This window comes from Thamnophis sirtalis, unplaced genomic scaffold, assembly GCF_051295495.1.
Source record: "Thamnophis sirtalis isolate CommonGarterSnake01/CBP01778 unplaced genomic scaffold, rThaSir2_p1.2 scaffold_1, whole genome shotgun sequence".
Taxonomy (NCBI): Eukaryota; Metazoa; Chordata; class Lepidosauria; order Squamata; family Natricidae; genus Thamnophis; species Thamnophis sirtalis.
In genome coordinates, this window is record NW_028261381.1 from 24,572,359 (window position 1) to 24,599,068 (window position 26,710).

General features: G+C 42.2%; 1 protein-coding gene across 1 annotated transcript in view; it reads right to left on the reverse strand.

The window, feature by feature from the left end:
* MYO3B (myosin IIIB) overlaps positions 1 to 26,710 on the reverse strand; it is a 288,019-nt gene that overhangs the window by 132,719 nt on the left and 128,590 nt on the right. Inside the window, exons 22-24 of the mRNA XM_087709242.1 lie at positions 24,810 to 24,845; positions 17,024 to 17,078; positions 8,811 to 8,827 (exon numbers count right to left, since the gene is read on the reverse strand). Of these exons, the coding sequence (XP_087565368.1) occupies positions 8,811 to 8,827; positions 17,024 to 17,078; positions 24,810 to 24,845 (108 nt within the window). The remainder of the gene's footprint in view (positions 1 to 8,810; positions 8,828 to 17,023; positions 17,079 to 24,809; positions 24,846 to 26,710) is intronic.

The window sequence follows — 26,710 nt, forward strand, 5'->3', positions numbered from 1 at the left end:
TTCAGTAGCACAAATGATCCATTGGAATTTGTGCAAAAATTATAATATTAAAACAGCAACAAACTGGTGGGAACATCAGCCTGAAAAAGTCACCGAAAATCAGATGGTCAAGATCTTGTGGGATTTCCGTATACAAACCGACAAAATACTGGCGCATAATACACCAGACATCACACTGGTTGAGAAAAATAAGGTCACAATCATAGACATCGCAATACCAGGTGATAGCAGGGTCGCCGAGAAGGAACATGAAAAAATCGCGAAATACCAGGATTTAAAAATCGAAATTCAACGACTATGGCACAAACCAGCAGTGGTAATTCCAGTGGTAATTGGCACACTGGGTGCTATTCCAAAAGCACTGGAATTACATTTAAAACAGTTAAAAATTGAAAAAATCACCATCAGTCAAATGCAAAAAGCCGCACTGCTTGGATCTGCACGCATATTACGAAAATACGTTACGACGTCCTAGGCCCCTGGGTGGGGCCCGACTAGTAACCAATGCCAAATCCGGCGAAACAACTGGCCGCTGTGATACAATTGTGTAATAATAATAATAATAATAATAATAATAATAATAATAATAATAATAATAATTGCGTGGTTAATCTTTGGTGAGATTCACAGCCTTTAGGGCTGATTGGTAGCTCAAAAGCTCGAGTCCTAACCAAGGACCTAGGAACTGTTAAGGTAACGTCGAAGGATATAAGCTGTTCCAAGTAGGGTTGTTTTTTGTAGAATCAGAATGTTCAAGTCTGATAAATTTAAAATTTCCAAATAGCGAGGTAGCCCTTTGAGTATTGCTCCAAGAGCTCCAATTACAATCAGGACAACACAATTTCTTTTTCCACAGTCGCTCAACTTCAATTTGCAAGTCCCGGTACTTTGTGATTTTTTCTTGCTGTTTATCTTCAATTTGTGCATCTCCAGGTATTGCAATGTCAATGAACCATACTTTTTTCTTTTCAACGATTGTTATGTCAGGTGTGTTGTGGGCCAAGTGCCTGTCAGTCTGGATTCTGATCAAGTGGTCGACTGTCTCGTCTTTCTCATTACAGAGGCGACATTTGCTGTTGGTACATGTTGATAACATTTGCTGTTGGTAACATGTTGAATTTTTGCCTTTATGTAGTTTGTGGCTAAGGCTTGTTCTTGAGCTGCCAAAATAAAACCTTTTGTTTCTTTTTTTCAGTGCTCCTGATCTTAACCAGTTCCAAGTTAGCTTTTGGTCAGCTTTGCCTTCAATAGGCTGGAGAGAAGGATTATACAGGGCATGAATCGATGGGGAGGCGGTCCTTATTTGCCGCTGCTGCAACCCCATTCTTTTCCCTTCGGCTTGGCCTCCCCTGCTGGGACATTCGCCCCTCCATCGGGCTGCTGTCACCACAGGGCCCTCTGCAGGCTAAAATTAGACTCCTCTTGGAATGTGTCCTTTGGACCTTTTGGGCTATATTTTCACCTGTCCCATTATCTACATTTCCATCTGCCAAGGCCAATGTGGTCTGATGCCGCCTTGGACCTGCTACCACAGATAGCACCACTACTGGACGAGTGGGGGTATTTACAACATATAGAAGACCCTCTCTATCTCTATTCCTTAACCACCTTGGACCCTTTTGGTCCTTCCCAGGACTATTCGCACTTTAAATTAATTAACCTGCGCAACCTATAATTTCTTACTTTTCTTTTATCTTTCTCTTCTTCCTTTGTATGGGTTATGCATGAGGTATGCTCGAGATGAATGAATGTCCCACTTTTATGATTATATTGTTGTAATTTTGTGTTTTTAACTCTTTACGTGGGGACTGCTTGGGAGAGTGCATGAGTATGCGTGCTTCGGAGGACCTGCCGGGAGTTGCGGGGGCTATGGGGGTGGGTGAGGGGACCAGAGACACGGGAGAGGGTCGGGGTATTGCGGTCGTAACAGGGAGAGGCAGATACGGCGGGGACTTTAGGGCAAGCCATTACCGGGGAAGGAGGGTTCGCTATATTACAGAGATCCCTCCTTCCGGCCCTATGAGTCCCACTCCAAGACCAGATGGCACAAGTAGTCAGGACCCTGGCCTCAGGCTGTTGTCGCTAAATGCCAGGTCTGTTGTACATAAAGCTCCTCTCGTCCGGGACTTAATTGAAGATGAGAGGGCAGACCTGGCATGTATTACTGAGACCTGGCTGGGCCCAGAGGGAGGAGTCCCCCTTGTAGAGCTGTGCCCAGCAGGATTTCAGGTGCTGCATCAGCCGAGAGCTCAGGGAAGGGGTGGGGGTGTGGCCGCCGTTATCCGGGAGTCGTTAGTTCCTCGTAGGGTCCCTGCTCCGGAGATTGTCGGGTGTGAGTCTTTGCCGTTAAAGTTGGACCTCAAGGGTCAAGTGGGTCTGCTGCTAACGTACCTGCCTCCCAACAGCGTTGCAGCAGCCCTCCCCTCGCTCCTCGAGTCGGTAGCCGAGCTGGCAATTGAGTTCCCTAGGTTGATGGTCCTGGGGGACTTTAATTTGCCGTCGCTCGGTGAAAACTCTGATGGGGCGCAGGAGTTCATGGCTTCCATGACAGCCATGGGCTTGACCCAAGTAATTCGAGGCCCAACCCATTCAGCGGGACACATGCTTGACCTTGTATTTCTCTCGGAGCAGTGGATGTGTGATCTTGGTCTGAGGGGGAGTGACATCATACCCCTGTCGTGGTCAGACCATTGCCTACTGAGGCTCGACTTCCGGAGGCCAAACCCCCACTGTAGGGAGGAGGAACCGACCAGGTGGTTCCGCCCCAGGCGCCTTATGGAGCCAGCAAGGTTCCAGACAGAGCTTGGGGTTATTCCTGACACTTTCGCCCACAGTCCGGCGGAGACTCTGGCTGCTGCGTGGCACTTGGCAGCATCAGAGGCCCTCGACCGGATTGCGCCACTGCGGCTCCTCCGAGGCGGCGGATCCCGGAGACCCCCTTGGTTCACCGAGGAACTCCGGGAGATGAAGCGCCGGAGGAGATGCCTAGAGCACCGTTGGAGGTCCGATAAGTCCGCATCGAACCGAGCAATGGTAACCACCTGCACCAGGGAATATACTAGGGCACTTAGGACAGCTAAAAGATCACACATAGCCTCCCTGGTTGCATCCGCTGAGTCTCGTCCAGCTGCCCTGTTTAGGATAACCCGCTCCCTGTTGAATAAAAGGGAGACGGGGGAACCCCTGCAGGGCAGAGCTGAAGAATATGCCCAATTCTTAGCGGACAAAATTGCTCGGTTTCGGGCGGACTTGGACTCCACACCTGCAGTTCCAGCCGAGGCACAGGGGGACCAAGTAGAACAGCTCTGGGTTGAGTTTCAGGAAGTTACCCCCGGGGATGTGGACAAGGCCATGAGAGCTGTAAGTTCCTCCACCTGTGTCCTGGATCCGTGTCCCTCATGGTTGGTCTCTAACTGCAGTGAGGTGACACGAGGCTGGATCCAGGCGGTTGTAACCGCCTCCCTTCAGGAGGGGAACTTCCCCGCCGCACTGAAAGCGGCGGTGGTGAGACCCCTCCTGAAGAAACCATCCTTGGATCCAGCTGTTCTTAACAACTATCGCCCGGTCTCCAACCTCCCCTTTCTGGGGAAGGTTGTTGAGAAGGTGGTGGCCTTCCAGCTCCAACGGTCCTTGGAGGAAGCAAATTATCTAGACCCCTTCCAGTCCGGCTTCAGACCCGGTTACAGCACAGAAACCGCTTTGGTCGCATTGATGGATGATCTTTGGAGAGCCAGAGATGAAGGACATTCCTCCATCCTGGTCCTCCTCGACCTCTCAGCGGCTTTCGATACCATCGACCATGGTATCCTTCTGCGACGACTGCGGGAGGTGGGAGTGGGAGGCACCGTGTTACGGTGGTTCTCCTCCTACCTCTCGGACAGGTCGCAGTCGGTGTTAGTGGGAGGGCAGAGATCGTCCCCAAGGCCCCTAAAATATGGGGTGCCGCAGGGTTCGGTCTTATCCCCCCTACTATTCAACATCTACATGAAACCGCTGGGAGAGATCATCCGCAGGCACGGGATCAGATACCATCAATATGCGGACGATACTCAATTGTATCTGTCCGCCCCGTGCCAAATCAATGAAGCGGTTGACGTGATGGGCCGGGGGCTTGAAGCCGTCATGGACTGGATGAGGATTAACAAGCTCGTGCTCAACCCAGAAAAGACCGAGTGGCTGTTGTGTTTTCCTCCCAAAAATTTGGCCAATAATCCAACACTCAGGCTGGGGGGTCAAATTTTACACCCCTCAGAGAGGGTTCGCAACTTGGGAGTCCTCCTGGATCCACAGCTGTCATTCGACCACCATATAGCGGCTGTGACCAGGGGGGCATTCGCCCAGGTACGCCTGGTGCGCCAGTTGCGACCCTACCTGAATCGGGAGGCCCTCACAACAGTCACTCGGGCCCTTGTGACCTCTAGGCTGGAATACTGCAACGTGCTCTACATGGGGCTGCCCTTGAGGAGCATCCGGCGACTTCAGCTAGTACAGAACGCAGCCGCGCGAGTGATTGCGGGTGCACCCCGGTTCACCCGCATTACACCTATCCTCCGCGAGCTGCGCTGGCTACCTGTCGATCTCCGGATGCGCTTCAAGGTGCTACTGATCACCCATAAAGCCCTACATGGCAGTGGATCTGGATACCTGAGAGACCGCCTTCTGCCAATTACCTCCCTACGACCTATACGATCTCATAGATTAGGCCTCCTCCGCATTCCATCGGCCAGCCAGTGTCGGCTGGCAACTACAAGGAGGAGGGCCTTTTCAGCAGTGGCCCCGACCCTTTGGAACGAGCTCCCCGTAGAGATTCGTACCCTCCCCACCGTCCAGGCCTTCCGCACAGCCTTGAAGAACTGGCTCGCCCGTCAGGCCTGGGGATAAGGATTGCTACCCCGCCCGAATGTTGTATGCATGTTGCTCATTATTTTATTATGTGCTGTTGTCTCAACATTGTATCCCCCCTTCCCTGGTTTTCTGTGCGCCGCCCTGAGTCCCCTCAGGGAAAAGGGCGGCCTACAAATGCAAATAAACCTCTAAACCTCTAAACCTCAATACTTTTCAAGTATTGCCTATGCATAGCTTTGTTTTTCCAATATTCAGCTCATTTCTCAATTACTTCTTTCTTATATTCAGCTTTTGACTTAGTTTGAACTACTAAAGCGTGGCAGCTCGTGCAAGTTTTTTTTAAGGATCACTTTATATTTTTCTGAAAGGCGTTGCAGATAATAGCTTTGCTACCACGTGCTATGATAGCTGCAAATTTGAAGTTGTCTTCACGAGATGTTGAGTTATTGATTGATTGGATGGATGGATTATATACCATCATTTTCACCATATCAATCGTTTTTTCTCTACAATCTACAGATTAAGTTTGTCCTTAATCTGTCCTTCAGGTCCTCTATTGGTGCCCTCTTCACTACTGTAAGTCAGTCTGTCCACTTTGTTGCTGGTCATCCTCTTCTCTTTCTATCTACCTTTTCTAACATTTTTTTCCAGAGGACTAGGTCTTTGCACGCATATTGTGTCCTGGGCATTTGTACATTGAGTGAGAATGCTGGTTTGATTTATTCTATTATTCATTGGTTTGTTTATTTGGGCATCCATAGTGTTCTTAGAAGTCTCCACCAACAGCAAAGTTCAAAGGTGCCAGTATTGTTTCTTTAAAGTCCAACTTTTGCTTCTATAAAGTGCCATAGGAAATATTATGTCGTACAATTTTCTTAAAGGACACCCTCTTTAGTCTAATCTTAAAGTTATAAAATAACTCAATAGTAAAATTGTGCCCTAAGATGTAATAAGATCTTGAATTACTTGAATCATCACCGCTATGACTTAAAGTCTGCTTGATTAAATGAAGAAAGATAAGGGATATGATCCAGCCAATTAAGTTACTTTTAAATATCTTTAGTCTCAAAAGAAAAACAGGGAGTGAAACGAATTAACATTAGTTGTATGATACAGTAAGTTTAAAAATTGGTAAATCAACTGAATGCCTTGTTGACTGGCTGGAAAAGTGTTTGCTGTGAACATTTTAAGGCTATTCCCTAAAAATTGTTTTTGCAGATTTTTTTTAAGAGAGGGAGAGAGGGAGAGGGAGAGAGGGAGAGGGAGAGGGGGGAGAGATTTTAAAAATAAAAGCTTTGAGAGTAGGAAGGAAGTGATGTGGCCTAAGCATGTGCAAAACATTCCAGATACATTTCAAAGTTTTAAGTAGTGAGAGGAGCACAAGATGTCCAAATGTTTTCTCTGGCTACATATCTTCAGAGGCTAAACTGTGATTAATAGCATTGAAAGAACCCTTTGAAGCAGGATTGGTGACATCAAAGTCCTAATCCATGGGTGGCAGGATTTTTATAATGAGTGGGAAGCATTTTAACACATTTCAAAGGATTTACAGCATGAATAAACAATAGGCCACTGCAGATGTGCCACACACCTTTCAGAAACATAACACATAAATAAGTTTCCATTTTAATTTAAATGTAAATAAAGTAAATAAAGCCTTAACACTTCTTTTCAGATTAACACTTTAAAAATGCCTTATTTGCAACGAGTTCATTTTTCCCCTCTAACTGCTTTTTGCAGAACTTGTGTTAATTCCATGAAGCTGTTTTATTTCTAAACTATAGCTGATGCTATATAACTGGAAAGAAGCAATATTTTAAAAAGCTTATATGTCTCTATATATAATTCTACATATAGAACTCATTTTCTAGGAAGGAAGATTTAATTAACATAAAGAATATTATTGAGAAATGTTATGTAGAAAAGACACATTAAAAAACTATTGAAAATACAATGAGAGCTAGCCTGAACATAAACAAATTAATATACTAGAACAGCAGTTGTTCATAATATTCATAATTCATGATCTGGCAATTTTTTTAAAAAAATGGGCAGAAAATCCTTTTGCTCCTCTACAGAATTATTTTACTTTGTGAAATTTGCTAGCAGATTTCCTTGCATATCTGTATATGACACAACGTAGATGGAGAATAAATTAATTTACATTGACAATAATAAATTGCAAAATTAAATGGGGAAATAATAATTATTTGATTGTTGTCAAGGAAACAAAAAGGACCATTAGAACCCCTATATTATACAACCCCCTTGAGTTTCCTAGCACTGCTAACAAGATTTTCCTTTTGGGTCTCCTTTAAATGTACACTTTAAATTTCTGTTTCAATTTTTTTTCCACCCCACAATCCAGTGACATGAATCCCAATCTTTACATTTTTAAATGCTAACATGCTCTTGTAATAGCCAAGAATAGAGTGTTTTGAAACATTAGGTAAAAGGTAAAGGTGAGGGTTCCCCTCGCACATATGTGCTAGTTGTTCCCAAATCTAGGGGGCGTGCTCATCTCCATTTCAAAGCAGAAGAGTCAGCACTGTCTGAAGACGTCTTTGTGGTCATGTGGCTGGCATGACTAAATGCCAAAGGCGCATGGAACGCTGTTACCTTCCCTCCAAAGGTGGTCCCTATTTTTCTACTTGCATTTTTACATGCTTTCAAACTGCTAGCTTGGCAGAAGCTGGGACAAGTAACGGGAGCTCACATGGCACTAGGGATTCGAACCAGTGCACTGCCGACTTTTCTGATCGACAAGCTCAGGATCTTAGCCACTGAGCCACCACGTCCCATTTGAAACATTAATCTTCTATAATAGAAAATAGAAAAAGTATTCAGTATTAATGATGCACCAATTTTCTCCATAAAGAAGTTGCAGCATCTCCTAATCACATTATTTAAAGTATGCTTAGACCAAAGTAATGGCTTTTTTCTCAAATAAGAAATTGGTGTTCTCAAAACACACTGATATACAACAGGATGCTGGATTTAAGGAAACACAGTACCATTCAATTTCCCTATCATCAGTAATCCGTTTGATTTCCTAAGACACATTTTACAGAAGAAATAATGTTTAGCAATGATTCGCACCAAATAAAGCCTTCTACTAAAACTCCCATCATAACCTTCAACTGGGCAAAACAGTGTGTCGTATGGCAACAATTTTTGAACAAAGATAACCTCAAATGCGGTTAACTTACAGAATGTGTCCAAAATTCAAGACCCATGACTTCCAAGAGAATGAAATTTGGAAAAAGGTTTGGGTTCTGCTTCATTGCTATTGGCTGCAGCTGAGCGGCTGGACTGCTGCTGTGGTCGCATAATCTTCCTTTTCAATGTTCTGGGACAGTTCCCAGCCAGTCATGCATTCTCTTGCTCCCTACCCTGCAGCAACCATTTACCTACCTTCTAGGAAGGGGAGGGAAAGAAAAGGAAGAGGGAAAGAGGGAGGAAAGAATATTTCTGATGCTTTCTGCCAACTTCCCACAGGAAAACTCAATGGGGAAGCCAGTAGGAAATCAAAATTCATTCCCACTCCCACTGGGTCCCCCCCCCTCCACCTATGGTAATTCTGCTTTTCTTCTTAGCTAAGGAAATATTTCTGAAAACATGGCCCGATGACGTATAGATTGCATTTTTATTAATTTAACATACATTTCAGCCATGCAGTAGGAATCTATATCTTTTTCATAAACTCTACTCCTTAAGAGTTCTTTTGGGCTCTTTTTTCTGTTTCTAGTGAATGTCTACAGGACTGCATTTTAGTACTTTGAAACAGTACTAAAATATTTTATCTGTTGAACTAGTTTCTTATATTTCTAACATAAATAGAACATTTCTAGATTTGTTTGCTGCCACCTAATAGTTATCCAGATTTTTGAAATGTAGCCCTTTAGTACATAGCCAAGGATTTTAATCAACTGAATGTTTCCCATCCTAAACTGGGCTGATGAAACAAACAAAAATGAGTAGGCTAATGGGAGAAATCAGAGGACAAAAAATAATTTTCTTGCTCAGGCTCAGCAATGCTAGATAGATAGATGATAGATAGATAGATAGATAGATAGATAGATAGATAGATAGATAGATAGATAGATAGATAGATATAATTTAATGTATACATGTCATTGAACAATATCAGCTCTGGGTGATTCATAATATGTTGATTGGGTTCACAAAAAATGGCGAACCATATTGCAGGGGTGAAATTCAGCAGGTTCTAACAGGTTCTGGAGAACCGGTAGCGGAAATTTTGAGTAGTTCAGAGAACTGGAAAATGCCATCTCTGGCTGGCCCAAGAGTGGGGTGGGAATGGAGATTTTGCAATATCCTTCCCCTGCGATGCCCACCAAGCCACACCACGCCCACCAGGCCACGCCTAGAGAACCAGTAGTAAAAAAAATTGAATTTCACCACTGCCATATTGGTTAGTTTCACATCATATTTTAGGCTCACAAGTTATGCAACCCCAATTACTGAGTCACAACCATCCAGATTCCAAAGGTTCTGCTTTCCAAAAGCAGAAACATAAGCAAAAACCTTATTTAAAGGAACACTCCAAATCTGTAACTGTTTACTTGGTGGCGGAGGGGGGGGTATGAACTCTTCTGCAAAGACACACAGAGAAAGACAATATAGTATGTCAGTACATTATTGGATTAAGACTGGACTAGATTCCAGTTTAATTTATCAACTAGCTATGGAGCAACCTGGATGACAGGAATGAAATTTGCTGTCTGGTTTGCTGATCCCTATCCTGCCTCTATTGCTTCTGCTAACAGCCACTGGCAGCCCCTTCCAAAGTAATTGGTAACAGAGCCTAGCAGATTCCATACATCTTGAGGCTGCCCTTGAATAGTGTCAAAATAATGGGAAAGAGATTATTTTAACACTGATACAACTAGTGATAATTTAAGGTCCTGTGTGAGCTGGGGACAAGATGAAGGCAATGTCATGGACACAGGGCAGGGGGGAAAATGGTGCCAGAATATAATTCTGCTGAGGTTAGTGCCAAGCAATGATTTCACCATAAAATGGATTATTAAAGATATACTTTAGCATCCTATATTGCATGTTAGGAAGGATTTTATTTTTGTAAATGGCAGGATTTAAAAACTACTATCCTGTTTCCCTGAAAATAAAACCTCCCCGGATAATAAGCCCAATTGGGCTTTTGAGTGCATGCACTAAAATAAGCCCTCCCCCCAAAATAAGCCCTTCCTGAAAATATTGCAACACAGCAGCAGCCATGAGGTGACCATGCTCCGCCTCCTGCACCTCAAAAATAATAAGACCTCCCCGAAAATAAGGCCAAGTGCTTATTTAGGGGGATAACAGAAAATAAGACCTTGTCTTATTTTTGGAGAAACACGGTATTAATAGGCATACATTTAATCAAGAGAGACCTTTGCTGAAGATGAAGAAAACATATGCAGCAGAAATTTCTCAACTAAATCTTATTTTAATTCTGTTTGGAGCATCGTTGCTCTCGTTTCCTTGTTTCGCTATGCTATTTTTATCCCAACCTTCAGAATAAGTGGTCTCAGAAGAGCTACCAAACCAGAAGATTTCCCTCCTCTTCAACCATCTCTTTTATGTAATGCTGTGTCAAATTATTGGCTCTCCTTTAATACATGAAAGTTGGTGGAGTGAGTTGAAGAGAACAAATAGAAATATGCTCCCCTGTGAAATCCTCCTGGAATTTTCGCATCATAGGAGGAAAAGAGAAATGGCTTTGTTTCTCTTCCCCCTTTTATTGTTTTTAAAAAGCCTCCACCCAATATGGTCACTCACAAGGTCTAATAAGATTGCTTTAATCCACAATTTAATAGTGGTCGGGTAAGGACAGAGCTGTTTCCTTCTTGGAGATTTACTTTTCTGAGTTTTGAGTTTTGGAGCAACCCAGAGGTGGTATTTCCGATAGTGGAAATCGTGGGTGGGCCTGCCCCCAACCACCCACCCTGGCTCTATGCCGTCCTATTTAGGCATGTTTTCAAGCCAAAGCGCATGCGCAGAAGGCCAAGCACATGCATGGATAGGACACCTGCAAGCGATGCAAGCGTGCATGCACACTCACATTTGCGGGAAAGTAAATGAATACCCCCCCCCCCCGAGCAGCCACAACATCAAGATCAGGAAAGGGAAGGGCAATTGTGTTGAAAACTGCCCTCATAAATTCCCAGGAGTCTTCTCTTGAGATAGTGGTGTATGAAATTGGGCTACAGGGAAAACCTGAGGCTCCTACCGGTATCCCACCTGCCCTGCTGCCTATCTGGATTTCTGTCCAAACTCCTTGTTATTTCCACCTGGGGTTGGAAATGTTGATTATTGGGCTGGGAAATTTCAATCACCATAATCCAGTGTTGGATTCTAGGACATTTTCCATAGTGATTAATTTGCATATATTATTATGTTTTGTTACACACCACCCAAAGTCCCTCTCTGAGAAAGATGGGTAGTTCATAAAGACGAAAAACAAATTAATAAATGCCCATGTTCAATATCTTGTTGCTGCCTTAAAGAAGCTGATGAGTAATCTGAATAGGATGATTGAAATGACTCATAATTCTTTTCCATTTTCAGACCATGTTATTTTGCGAATTGGAGTTGTTGACATCTAAGACAATGGGAGGATGGGAAGCTAATTAAGGTAGTCCACCCTATATGTTTTATGGATCTGGCCTGGATCCCAAATGATGCTTGAAGATTGTTCCAGCAATCGTCCAGAGAGTTCTGTCAAACTCATGGATGGCTCTGGAAATTGGAAGCAAATCAGAACATTTTATACAGTTGCTCCTGCCTCTCTCTCTGTCAATCTAGAGTCTTCTTGGTGAATCAAAAAGCTCTAGGATATTAAACGGAAGAGATGTTTCGGGCATTAGTAGAGAAAGAGTAAATCTGACTAAGCAAGAATAACAGTCAGTGTTTATGCCCACTATGACAATAAGAGTCATGTCAGTATTTCTCTGCCTTTATTGGACTGGCAGATTGGCACTTAGCAGTTCTTTTAAGGTAGCACGCTCCCTTTTAGGGAGGAATGGATAGAAAGAACAGCCACAAGACATATATGAGGCATTTACATGCTGAAAAAGTTACTCAGATTCTTGAGTCCTGATTCTCCATGGGTGGAATCTAAAGTGTTGACTGGGGCAATGACTTGAAATGCAACCTGGGGTTATTTTGCCTGTGGCCTTAGAAAAAATGAATAAGATGCTTTCTAGTATGTTTTCTGCAATTTGAAGAGCAGTCCTATGCCTCTCCTGGGTCTTTCACAGGACAGGAAAGGAATAAGTAATTAGATCAGGAAAACAATCAATGCCTAATTAAATGAGAAGGTCCTAAGGGAGACTACGCTGTGGCCCTTTCTTAAGGCGCTTTATGTAAATCTTTCATATTAGATAACTTCTGTATACTCCCCAACTTTTCCTTTATAGAAAAGATTCTTGAGAAGTCATTGGGGCTTCAGTTACGGTATGGCCTAGTAAAAATGGACTAGATAATTGAGATTCTTTTCAACCAGGGTTGAGGCCCAGGGATGAAAAGAAAATGGCACTGGTAAACCTTAATGGATGTTTATTAGGACTTGGATGGAAGACTCCACCTTTTCTGGTCCTTTGGGACCTCTCAGTAGATAAAAAGGTGGACTCTCTCTCTTGTGCTTTCAGGTTTCAGAACTTTCACTGCTGTTTTATATCAGCAAGGTAACTCTGGGAGAAATTGTGTGTCTGTTTGGGATGGGATATCATTAATGTTTCTGTAACATTCAGCATTTGCACTCTGTAGATGGCACAATCAAATGTTGTTGAAAGACCTTTTCAGAAAAAAAGGATGGGAACATCCATATGTAATTCACATTCAATTGAAAGTTCAACCTGAATTCACTTTTCAAGATGTAGACTGGTAAACTTAAACTCTCATCTAAGTTTTTACAATGGAAAATCTAAAACTCTTGGTATTATGGCATTTATTAGACTGATCAGATCCTTTTCATTGGGTTTCAGATGACTGATTAATGCAATTGTGAGATGTTGTGAAATAAAATTGAAAATGTGCTTTGGAGTGAATGGGCGTGCACATATAACACCCTACTGCAATCTTCAAAGCAGCCATCAGTTTGAAAGAGTTGGCTGTTTTGAAGAGAAATGGAGAGATGTTGTGCCCAATTGCTCAACCAATTAGAGTCAAAACATCTGGATGGATCCAAGTGAAGGAAGGATGTCCTGACTTTGGATCTATCCAGATGTTTTGGCTGTAATTCCCATAATTTTTGGTCAGGGTAGAAGACGGTTGCAAGGTGAAACGTTTAGAGAAGGCCCTGTGTGAACAAACGGTGCTGAATGATTGTACAAACCAACCCTGAATTTGAGAAAAGACCTCATGAAGTCATTTGTGAAGTGTGATAAAACTCTTTATTTGGCTAAATCCAGCTGTATTTAATTTAGTTCATCTATGTCCCACACCTGTAGGTCAGTATAGTTCACAACTGTTCCTTTGCCATTTGTGGTTTAAGTCCTCTTTGTATGCATAACACTATTGGCAATGTGACAAAATACAATTAGTTTTGACAAGCTTTTATCATATGGGTCATACTTGGAGAAACAAGGCCTTTTAAATTCTAAGGCAAGCTCAACAGCTTTCAGTTAACTTTCCTAATTTTTTTTTAAGAAAATATAAATTTTGGTTTATCTATAAATGGATGTGTTATCACTCTAATAGCTTTTGTTACTGATCCATTATACCCAAAGGAGGAAAGTCCTCAGTTACCTTTTAGTAGGGGAATCATGCAGCCTCAAAATTCCACTCATTTGCTTATGAAGTGAATTCATAAACTGCAAATAGCTTTAAATACTTTTCTGCATAAAAATGTGGAAGGAGGGGAATATACATAGGTGGAAGCATATTATATTTAATAGAGTAAATATGATATCTATCAAAACTTGAAATAATTTCTGCACCTACATCAGCCATGGTGTTACTGGAATTCAAGTATTCTGAAAAACACTATAGGTTTCCTGAAATGGCACCTTTGCTGGAGAAAATACTATTAATTAAAAGCAAAATAATACCTGCATGCTTACGATCGGTGTTGCCAGATTGCATTCAACTTCCTCTCCTGAGGGAGAAGTGTATGAGGTAAGCCTATGCTCCACTCTTCCTCTACCATTTGTAACAGCTAAAATCCTACTTGTACAATATGCAAAGTTGAGTAATCTTCTACATATAAAAATGTGTGTGTGTGCGTGTTTGTGTGTGTGTTTCAGCATAACTCTGGAATGCCTCGAGCAATTTCAACCAAATTTGGTACACAGATGACTTACTCTCTGGAAAAAAAAAATACTGTGGGGGTAAGACACCCCAAACACCCCTCGGGATTTGTGTTCTGTTAAGATACAGCCTGTTGTGCCTTAAAATGGCTTCTACTGTACTGCTGTAAAATGGCTTCTACTGTACAAGGCAGTGGAGTTGCCATGGTAACAGCTTCACAGTACTTCACAAGGGGGCTCCCTCTGGTAAGGGGGAAAATCCAACATTAGAAATTATGTTTGGTCTGGACATTTTCCCTCTATAAATGAATATTCACACAACTCTGGGTTATCATCTAGTCAGTTTATAAATAGCTCCTTTGCCAAAATAGTTCACTTGCTTTAATTAAACACTAAAATCCCAAAGGATCCTACAAAGGGTATGGGGAGTATAGATAGTCCTTGACATACAACCATAATGTAGCTTGTCATATATTATGACTTTACTTTTTTTTGTGGTGGCCATTAAACAAACCCTGCAGTCATAAAACATAGACCACCATTGTTAAATGACCTCTGTGGCTTGTTAAGCACAGAGTTTAACAAACCCACTGTTTGCTATGGTGTGGTTTCACTGAAAACCGGAAATAATGTCCTGGTTCCTGCAAAACTGTCATAAAATGCATTGATGTGACTGCAGGATGTTGCAAATGGCCATCAATGTGGCCATCTTGCTGAGGGCCCAAACTGTGGTCATGTGAAGGTGGGGGAAGGGTGACAATTGGACCTGGGTCGTAACTCCCTATTTCCACATAAGGCATAACTTTGAATAGTAGCTAAGCAACCAGTCATAAGTTGAGAACTACTTGTAGAACCAAACCAAATACACTTCAAGTAATTTATTTTTTCCATTCAGCATTGAGATGTATGCAATGCTGATTTATATTTTGAAAAAAAAGTATGAGTTGAATATTATCAGAAGGTAATGTGAGGGTGTATATTTTATCCTCCATGGCAAATCAATTTTTGCGTTCCAGTTTCAGGTTATGTTGGAGATCCAGGAAGTTAGCAGATACAAAAATATAAACCTGGTCACTTCCAACATACCTCAGGTTTCGCTTTGACAAATGTTTGAAGAAAGCAGCCTCAGAAGATGGAAGGGGGAGAGGAAGAGGATTCCCTTTTAGAAGGGAAACCTGTATAAGCCAATAGCTCCTGAAATAATTTCCTATGTTTCATTGTCTTCAATCTAAGGCCATCATCAAATGAGCCTGAAACAGAAGTTCAGGTAAGAAAAAAGTACAGCAATACCTACTCAGATATCAGAAGAAAAGAAGATTAAGCTTTCAATGTCAATTAGTTGTGACAATTATAAATCCCCCCCTTACTATAAGATGCAGGTTGTCTCCAAATTCTAATTCCTGGGGAACATATATAAAAAGAACTAACCTTTTTTTTAATTTTGCACGTGAGAAATATACTGAACTAAACAGAGATATACATATCATGGTTTTGCTCTGTCACGATCCAGCATTCAGAGCCAAATGCAACATAGTAGGGACTAGGGTAAGTACATAGTACTATTCTCATCTTTTTTTATTTTCTCGTATGATAATTTGTTTTTTAAAAAACAGCCATTAAATCAGAAGAACTCATTAACATCTCACTTATCATGGAAAAGCTGTCAGTTAACTGATCATCTGCAGATGGTATTGTTATTTCTATTCTGAATATATTCTGGACTGTGCTACTTCATGTTTTTCCATATATAGTATATACAGTATAGCCATATGTCTTGCAAGGAATAATCACATTTTCCAGGAAAAAAACCTAAAGATAAAATAGAGATTCTAATAAAAGTGAATATATGTAGCTCTGTGTTGTGACATGGAGTCCTTGGTGCTCTCTGAGCTTCGCTGAAGCAAGAATTAAGCTCAAAGAGCAAGGACTCCATAAAATAATGAAATGATCACCAGTAACTGAGACCAGACAGTTGCCTTCTGACTCTAAAATGTTTTTGAACACAAAGATGATCTCAGAAATGTCCTAGAACTGATAGAATTTAGAGTTAGTAGGATCTTCCATAAGGAAAACATTTTTTAAAATATTTCAGTCTTGTTCATTATTGTTTCAATTTTGTTTTATGCAGCTACAATTCTTTATGCAGAATCACCTATTCATTTAGGAATAAGGTGCATTGCACTCATTTGGTTGATTTCTATAGAATTGCTCTGAAGAATATATAAGCAGATACATTTTTTTCTCTTCCCAAACTGAGTGGAAAAGTGTGTTAAAAATACAATTTGAGTAATATTTAGGATGTTTAGCAAGGGTCACTTTCAAAGTCATCCTTTTCTTAGCTCTGTAAATAGCACCATCTTGTGGAACAATTGCAAACCCTTCCTACATTCCACCACAAACCCTGTGCTTGTGATAGAAGATAGTAGGAATTTTGTTGTTGTTCAGAATAGGACAGTTTTTATATAAGAGATCTACTTTCAAAGCTAATTTCTTTGAATTTGGTGCAGTCAGTTGTGTGAGTGCATATATTTATTTGTGCCCTCCTTTCTAACTTTCCTGAGTCTCTCTCTCTCTCTCTCTCTCTCTCTCTCTCTCTCTCTCTCTCTCTCTCTCTCTCTCTCTCTCTCTCTGTGTGTGTGTGTGTGTGTGTGTGTACCACCCACAGTTCAAGAAAGTGCTTTCTCAGTTCAGATCCTATATTAGGCAGAGGCTTCAATAACAACTCCCAACTCTGTAAGTCTATTGTATTAAAACAACTGTTGCTAACAATCCAACAGTGAAAAAGATCTAAAACGATGTACAATAAGATAAAAAGGGGCATAATCACCAACAGCAATTACACTCTCAAGAAAAGGCAACTAATTAAAACATTTGACTTATGCAACAGGCTAAATCTCTTGCCAGACTATTACAGATTCTGGATACAAATACAAATTCTGGATTTTGCTTTATGATCATTTGCTTATATCAAATCTTGCTACCAATCCTGCTGGTTTAGTATGGCTTATTCTGCAATAATGGGCAACAATTGTCTTAAGGTTTCAGAAATCTTTTCTAGACTCATTTGGAGATGCCGGGGAAAGGCAGCCCAAAACTTCTGAAGAGAAAATGCATGGCGTTTCACTAGTTACAGCCCAAGAACTGAAGCAAAACCCTTAGGAATGAGTTAGGTTTGTGTAGACATCAATCAGCACAGACTCTTTTTAATATGCGGGGTTTTATCAGGCTTTAAACAGAGGGTGGAAGAGAAAAAACCCTACATAAAATCCTAGATGTTTATCAAATAACATGAGTGAAAATAATTATTTTATGATAATTTTTTTCATTTGGAGGCACCTCTAATATGGAAATCTGAAGATGAATAGGAAAAGAGGGGATTACATATATTTCTATTGTGTTATTTGCTTTGGGGATAAACAACAGAGGAAGAACTTGTGAGCAAAAGAATTAAAGGTAAGAGTTATGAAAGACGAAAGAGAAATCTAAATGGCACCGTTCAACGAATCTCCATCAGTGGTGGGTAGCTAACCGGTTTGCTACCGGTTTGCTCATGCTTGTGCACATGCACAATGCTTCTGTGCATGTGCAGAAGCATCTGGGCAGATGGGTTGAGCCTCCCACCACCACCATTACTGGTTTGGTTGAACTGGGCCGAACCGGCAGCAACCCGCCTCTGATCTCCATATATGTACTACTTCCTTTGGTTTTGTTCTCCTTGATATTCTGGGAATTATAATTCAAGGCAGAATATTCTCAGGTTATGAGAATATCTCAATTTATGACCACAATTTAGCTCATTTTTTTTGTTTACAAGTGAGACAGTTGTTAACTGAATTTTGCCCCATTATACAACCTTTCTTGCCATATTTGTTAAGTGAATCAGTGCAGTTGTTAAGTTAGTACCATGGTTTGTTAAATGAATCTGGTTTCTCCATTGGCTTTGCTTGTCCAAAGCTCACAAAAGGTATACATATGACTCCAGGACTATAAAGGTAATGATTCCCCTCACACATATGTGCTATATGTTCCCGACTCTCATCTCCATTTCAAAGCCAAAGAGCCAGCACTATCCGAAGACCTTTCCATGGTCATATGACTGGCATGACTAAATGCTGAAGGCACATGGAACACTGTTACCTTCCCATCAAAGGTAGTCCCTGTTTTTCTACTTGCATTTTTACATGCTTTTGAACTGCTAGGTTAGCAGAAGACTATACAACTACTATACAACTAAAGACTGTACAATTACTATACAACGAAAGACTATACAACTACTATACAACTAAAGACTATACAAATACTACTGCGGGACTATACAACTATCACAAATATGAGTCAGTTGCCAAATGGATGAATTTTGATCATGTGTTAATGGGGATTATGCAACAATTGTAAGGGTAAAACACGGTCACAAATCATTTTTTTCAGTGCCTTTGTAACTTTGAATGTTCAGTTAATGAACATGTGTTAAGTCAAGGACTACCTGTACCTTAATTCTCAAGCAGGATCTTTTCAAATTCTCTGTGTACTTCCTGGCTAGTACACATCTGCAATAGCTTTATATTGCAACAGCCATAGCAGTGAGCCAAAAGAAAAAGGAAATCATTGAATAATTTCTAACATCACCATGAACAACAACATCCATAAACTAATTTAGGATTAGAGGGAACCAGCCAGTCATATAACACTGGCTGTGTCCTCGACTTGCGACCGGTCTTAAAGCAGATGCAAGTCCTTGACTTACGACTGACAGCCGGCAACAGCTGAACCATGCCTGATTGGCTAGGGCGCGGCTGGCTGAGCGCGGGCTGTTTCCTGCAATCTTATTGGTTGCTCTGCCTGACAGTCCTAGTATAAATAGCTGTCAGGCAGGGCAAGGTTTCAACTGTATATAGTTGATGTTGATTCTTGTCTGTTAGCAATAAAGCTGTTCTAATTACCTCAGCCGCTCCATGCCTCATCTGTCCATTGCAGCTTTTAACAGTATTCCCCCCAGAGGAATGGTAAACAAAAATGCTCTGTTTCAGATATAGTGCCAAACCATGGTTTAATATTATGTGCCTTGGCAGCAAACCCCAGCCCCAAAACCAATGCCATACCCACTGTCCAGGGCATGACCAGAATGAGGCCCCAAACGGACCACCAACAGGTCCAGAAAAGCCCTCCAGGCTGCAGACGCCCCTTCCCCCCCAGACGAAAGTGGTGGAACCCCAGGCAACGACAACCAGCTGCCTGAACCATATGACAGCGAGGACAAGGGAGAAAATGACCCAATGGTGAGAGAACCAATTCACCCTTTCCCTTTTCCAATATGTCTCACAGCCCCAAAAACAGGAAACTAGGGGGATTTTCAAGCCCTAATAGACTCAGGCTGCACAAGGTGCTTGATTAACCTAACCACAGTCCTAAAACTGGAGATCAGACCAAAATGATTGGCCCACCCAATCCGGTTCAAGCAGGTCAATGGGTCCCTAATGGGAGGAGCCTATGCCACCCACCAGTGAGGCTAGAGCTAGCAGATCACTGGGAAGTAATTCGATTCATAATATTCCCCAAAATGACAGACGCAGTCATACTGGGGCTTTCCTGGCTAGACAAGTGGGGACCGACCATCTGGTGGCAAGGGGGTACCTGCAGACTTAGGATATCAAGGGGTCCCCAACCCCTCCCACACCAGCAAGCAGAAACACCACCCATGCTAGAAACCCCCCAAAAGAGCCCACAAGAACAACTGGCAACCACATCTGACAAAACCCCAGAGGCCAAACTGATTCCGATGGAATATCAGGACCTCACAGAAGTATTCAGCGAGGCCGAGTGCAATGTTCCGCCTCCCCACCGGGAGACAGACTGTGCCATCAAAATCATCCCCGGGGCAAAACTACCCAAGCCCAAATTGTAAGCCTTGACACCCCAGGAAATGCAAGAGATGCGCAAATACATAGCAAGGGGGTTAATTGAGCCAGCCAAGCCATGGGTCGCAGCGCCAGTCCTCTTCAAAGAAAAAAAGATGGAACTATGAGGTTGTGTGTGGACTTTCGAGGGATAAATGAGGTGTGCATACATACCCTCTCCCCCTCATGAAGGACATGGTATCTCATCTGGCCAAGGGAAAAGTCTTCACCAAACTAGACCTCAGAGAAGCATACTACCGAGTACGTATCAGAGAGGGAGATGAGTGGAAAACAGCATTCAACTGCCCCCTAGGGAACTTTCAATTCAAAGTGATGCCTTTTGGACTGCAGGAGGCTTTTGCAGTGAGATGGGCACCTGGAGACACCTGTTGGAAGGGAGCCAGAAACCGTTCGAAGTCTGGACCGACCACAAAAATCTAGAGGCGCTTAGGACCCCATGGAAGCTATCACCCAAACAAGTCCGATGGGCTCAATACTTCAACCATTTTGATTTTGTTTTAAAGCACATTCCAGGGGAGAGGAACTTTCAAGCTGACGCCCTCTCCCGCATGCCTCAGTACAAATGCGAACAGGAGCATGTAGTGGGTACCATCATTCCTTCTACCCAAACTGCTGCCCAAGTGACCACCAGACGGCAACGCCGTGGCCAGCAAGACCACCTTGCAAGCAACCTAACCACGAGGCTCAAAACTGAACTGCTAGCAGACCCCTGGTTCCAAAACAACCAACACATCTTGACAAAGAGAGATGACCTTGCATGGAAGGGGACAAAACTCTACATCCCAGAATCCCTACGTACCCTAATTCTCCAGAGGAGTCATGATGAAAACCAGCAGGCCACTTTGGGTTCCTAAAGACTTTACACTTAACCCAGAGTCAATTCTGGTGGCCTAGCATGAAGGAAGATGTAGATAGTTACGTGAAAAGTTGTACCATCTGCACCACAATGAAGAGATGACCAGGAAAACCCCTTGGACTACTGCAAACAGTAGCAGAGCCAACAAGGCGGTGGGAAGAGATCGCAATGGACTTTATAGTAATGTTGCCAAAAAGTGGGGGAAACACGGTGATTTGGACTATAATAGACCTATTCTCCAAACAGGCACACCTCATACCCTGTAGCGGACTACCCTCGGCTCACAAGCTGGCTAAACTGTTCGTGAAGCATATCTACCGACTGCATGGAGTACCTCGAAGAATTATCTCAGCCAGAGGGTTCCAGTTCATGGCTAAGTTCTGGAGGGAATTCCTGCGGTCCATTGGATCATCTCAGCGTCTTAGTTCAGCTTTTCATCCGAGTACCAATGGGGCAGCAGAGAGACTGAAAGCCATGGTGGAGCAGTACCTGACATGCTACGTGAACTATCAGCAGTCCAATTGGGTAGATCTTTTATCTTTTGCTGAGGTGGCGTACAATAATGCTGTTCACAGTAGCATAGGACTCACCCCATTCAAAATAGTGAGCGGTATGGACTTCGTCCCAATGCTTGAGTATCCAAGGGATCCCCCCTCCTCAGTCAGCTTGGCTGACTGGATGTTGATGCTGAAAGAGACCTGGGAAAATGTCAAAAAGGCACTGGCTAAAGCGGCACAAACCTATAAGAAACAGGCAGACAAACACCGAGCTCCGCAATGGCCATTCCGGGTGGGAGAGAAGGTTTACCTCTCCACAAAATATTTGAGATTAAAACTGCCTAGCAAGAAACTGGGGCTGAAGTTTATGGGACCACTCCCCATAGTAAAGATCATCAACCCAGTCACAGTGCAATTGAAAGTGCCTCAATTGTTGGGGAAGATACACCCAGCATTTCACAGCAGTCTCTTAAAACCCATGATTGGATCCACTCTGAGACCACTACCCCAGGAGCCCCCGAGCCCTATGGTCATAGGGGGCCAAACCCATTATGAAGTTCAGCGTATCCTTGATTCTAGGTGGCACAGGAGACAACTCCAATACTTAATCAAGTGGAAGGGCTATCCCTTATCAGAGGCATCTTGGGTGAAAAGTAGAAATATCCAGGCTGATCGCCTTATCACAAAATTTCATGCAGAAAATCCAAACAAGACTGGGGGAGGGACACATCCCTAAGTTATACCCTGTACTCAAATTGCTTTGTTTTACAGAGGTCGCTTTCAGGAAGTGAGGGGAGCCGGATGTCAATGTCTAAAACATTTCCATGACTACTATTAACTTGAGGAGGGGGGTGGAAATGCCATGCATACTTTTGGCCAGAGTAAAAGTCTCATATTTCTGTACTGGGATGTAATGTGCATGTCCAGAACCCTGCAATAACATCCTGTTGGAGAATGTGATTAATGACCTCAACCAGAGGGGAGGGGACATAGGGGTAAAATTCAGATGCCATTAAATGGGATTTAGTTTTGGCTCCACAGGAGTCCGTGCCAAAATGTTAGTCCTAATAAATGAATGTGTTTTTTTAACCTTGTCTTGAGGCTTGTAAATTAATTAGGCCAACTCTTGGAAACTTCACAAAAATACAATATAATCCCAGTTTATTGTAATAAACTTAAATTAAATCAACATTCCCAGTTCAGAAATTAAATTAACGGATGACTATTTTGGTCTTCATATAATCTGCATACGAATCACTACAATTATCTGCAAACTTAATAAATGTATTAAGAAACTTTTTCAGGCTTTCTTTAATTTTACAACATTCTTTTAAAAATTCTAAATAATAAAATTTACCTGAAATAGATATACTTATCTAGATAGACTAAATATGCAAACAGTTTTCTTTGTGTTTGTGAATTCTGCCCCAAAATTTGGGTTTTGAGGTATCCTGTCTAGTCAAAACCTGCCAGAGAATTCTTTGATGATTCATTATGGAGTCAGAATGATCTCATTTGTGTGAAATGGGCAATTGACTTCCTATATCTAAGCAGTTATAACTAAAATATCTTGCACTGAAAACATAATGCAGCTGTTCCTCCATTCCAGAACATAATTGCTATTCCATAACAGAAGTTATAATAGAAGATAGATGGATAACAAATGGAAGATAACTCTTCAGTTCAGAGAAGAACAACTATGATGATGAAAGGGCTGGAGTCTAAAACAGATGAAGAACGGCTGTGGGATTTGGGTTTGGCTAGTCTAAAGAAAAGAAGAATTAGGGGCGACATGATAGCAGTATTCCAGTATTTGAGGGGCTGCCACAAAGAAGAGGGGGTCAAATTATTTTACAAAGCACCAGAGTTCAGGATTTAAGTCCTGGAAAATATATATCCAGAGAACAAATTCTTAGCTTTTGTTTAAGGTGCTCTTAATTATAACTCAAGTTAACTTTAAATGCAATGAAGTATTTTGTCTACCCAAGTCAACTCATCTACTTCTTGACTTCCTGCAAAAACATTGAATTCCAGTGAAAATTATTTTAGAGGCCTCTGGGCAACATGAGAATAGATTCCCTCAATGGTAAGGAAATTGGTAGCTGTTGTGTAAACATTATCCAGGTGCAGGCAAGCTCACCTGTTCAGAAGCTACAGACTTCATTTCCCTCAAAAGAAAGTGTGAGAAAAACAGGTAGAAATGAACTACACTTTGAAATATGTCTTAACATTTGAAAATAAAAGTTCTGGATAGACTTCTTGTGCTTTCAACTTAAATATTTTTTTCCTTAATAACAATAGCACTTAGACTTATATACCGCTTTACAGTGCTTTACAGCCCTAAGAGGTTTACAGAGTCAGAGCCTATTGCCCCCAGCAATCTGGGTCCTCATTTTACCCACCTTGGAAGGATGGAAGGCTGAGTCAACCTGGAGCCGGTCAGAATCGAACTCCTGGAGTGAACAGTGAGTTTGCCTGCAATATTGCGTTCTAACCACTGTGTCACTACGGATCTTAAGAATTTAGCCAGCTGTTTAAAAATGGCATCAAGTCTGCTGTTTTGTAGAATGCCTGGGGGGGAAAATGGAGACTCTCTGGCATTGCCATTAAGGCCCTGCCATTGTAGTGCAGATCTGTCAGTTCAGCTGATCTATAGGTAGGTAGAGGCCTCCCTGGCTAAGATAGCCCAGTGATCAATGGGTTGATTGGGGCTTTCCAATAAACTGAGAAAAGCTCCCCCACTTTACAGAGTAGCCTTTCTGTCCAGTCTTTCACATGGCAGTGAAGGCTGCCAGTGCTAGAAGCATGAAAAGCAGTGCCAGGAATTCTTAAGTCACTGTGGGAGAACAGGAGTGATTCCCCTTCATCACAAATAGCCCCAGCTGTTCAGAGATGCCTGTCAGAACTCTTTCACTAAAGGCAAGACTGGAAACAGGCTCTGTGATCTCTGATTAAGATTTATTATGAGCCATGGTGGTGCAGTGGTCAGAGTGCAGAATTGCAGGCTACTTCTGCTGACTGCCAGTTGACTGCAGTTTGGCAGTTCAAATCTCACCAGGCTCAAGGTTGACTCAGTCTTCCATCCTTCCGAGGTTGGTAAAATGGGGATTCAGATTGCTGGGGGCAATAGGCTGACTCTGTAAACCACTTAGAGAGGGCTGTAAAGCACTGTGAAGTAGCATATACATCTAAGTGCTATTGCTATTATGTCTATCCATCTTCAAAACTTGTCTCCTACAGCAACAGACCAACCTCTTGTTAGGGACAACAATGGGAAAATGTTTCTCCCATCATCAAGTAATACACAATGAGAGGGGAAATAAAGGTGGGGAAATTCACCATTCTTTTTCTAATTAGTCTCACATCAAATTTATAAGCTAAATAAATAAGAACACCACCTGGTCTCACAGGGTGAATAGGACACAGCAGTCCAGGAAGAGCAGTTCACACTATCATATTTCTCCACCAGCTTAGACTGAAAGAATGTGCTTTAATGTGGCTGTGAGAAAGAGCCTTTTAACGCAGGGGTAGTCAACCTTTTTATACCTACCGCCCACTTTTGTATCTCTGTTAGTAGTAAAAAAATTTAACTGCCCACCGGTTCAACAGTAGTGGTGATTTTATGAAAACCTAATGAAAATGTTTTTAAATAATGCTGTGAATTTTTTTAAAAAGTCAATTAAATTAAAAAAGAAGGAAAGTGCTTCAGTATCGGACAAAACCCTTACCGCCCACCATGAAAGCTGGAATGCCCACTAGCGGGCGGTAGGGACCAGGTTGACTACCACTGTTTTAACGTATCTAATTCAGGCAATCAAAATGCTGAAGTAGATATTCTTTTAGTAATCTGGAGAAGGGGGCAAGTTGATTTCCAAAAGTTCACTTGTAAGATTCCCTGCCTTCATGTTACTATTTGAATATTCAACATATATTTTAATACTGTACGGCTTAAATAGTCTCAAACCGAGAAGCTATATTTATGCTGTCCCTCCATATGTGTTAAACTTTTAGCTCTTTAGAGATAAGAGGAGTGCACTCAAATTATGCAGACCAAAAATCAATAGTCTAAAGAGGACGGTAATGCAACAGAAAGGCATGACCATAGGCTACTGAAATACCTTTGAGTCTATAGCTAACATTTCACCAAAGGAAACAAACAAAAAAACAAGACTCAGAAATTTCATTTACATTAGTATCTGTATTTCAGAGCTCTGAAACTTAGCTAGTTTAGTCACACATACTGTATGTATAATTTCTGCAGTTATATGCAATGATGTAATTGCGGTAGTTGGAACTTGTTTTCACTATTCTATTTTTTTTCTATTTTCTATTCTATTTTTTCCTGCAGCTTTTCTACAATAAATCTGCTTTACATAAAGGAACTGTGAATGTTCTGCTTCCCGGTGCAAGTACGTCAAGTCCTTTGGGCTAATCGTAGGCTTTAGAAAACTTATAAACAGCAATTACAACCAACCTCAACCTGTTTCAGTCCAGATCTGAACATATTCCAGGTAGTTTCAGGCCAAGAGCCAGAACTGGAACTTTCTTTATCATCCTGATGGGTGACCTATCCCAGAAGAAAGATGGAAAGTAAAACTCTATTGATCCCCCTGGGTATCATTTGAATCCTTCCACCATGGTGCTAAATTGGGGCTGGATTAAGAGGCATGGTTTCCCATCCTCTTTATATGGCCACACACACACTGCAAGGCTTCCACTTCACCTGTCGTTGGGCTGTTGCTGGGTTGTTGCTAGGCTGTGGTGTCCTACAGGGATCCATTAAATCACGCTTATTGTTTAAAATGTATATAGAACAGTTGTGAGATAATTAGAAAATTGGGAGAGAAGTTGGGATTGGGTGTTCTATTTATGTTGTTACTCAGATGAGGCAGGGCAGGTAATGGATCTGTCAGGGCCCCAAATAACACTCCAGTGGTGGGTTGCAGGCAGTATGCCCCGGTACGGGTGTACCGGAGCCTGCCCGGAGCACCGGATACCATTAAGGTACGATGCTCCGGAGGGCCCACCTGCCCGCCTGAGCTCCTTACCTGTCTTTTAAGGCTTCCGCACTTCTGCAAACATGCATGGCTCATACAGTGCATGTGTGATGCTCCGTGGAGCAGCTGGAGCATCATGAAGGCTCACGGAGGAACTAAGACGCATGTGTATGCTGTGGACACCGCCAGGCTCGTTCCAACCGTACCGGTTGGAACAGGATCCAGGACCCACCACTGTGACACACACCCAACAAAAGAAGACTCCGAGGCTTGAGATTCCTCAAAGTTCCATTTTATTAGAGATGTCATATTGGCACATCTGGGAAAA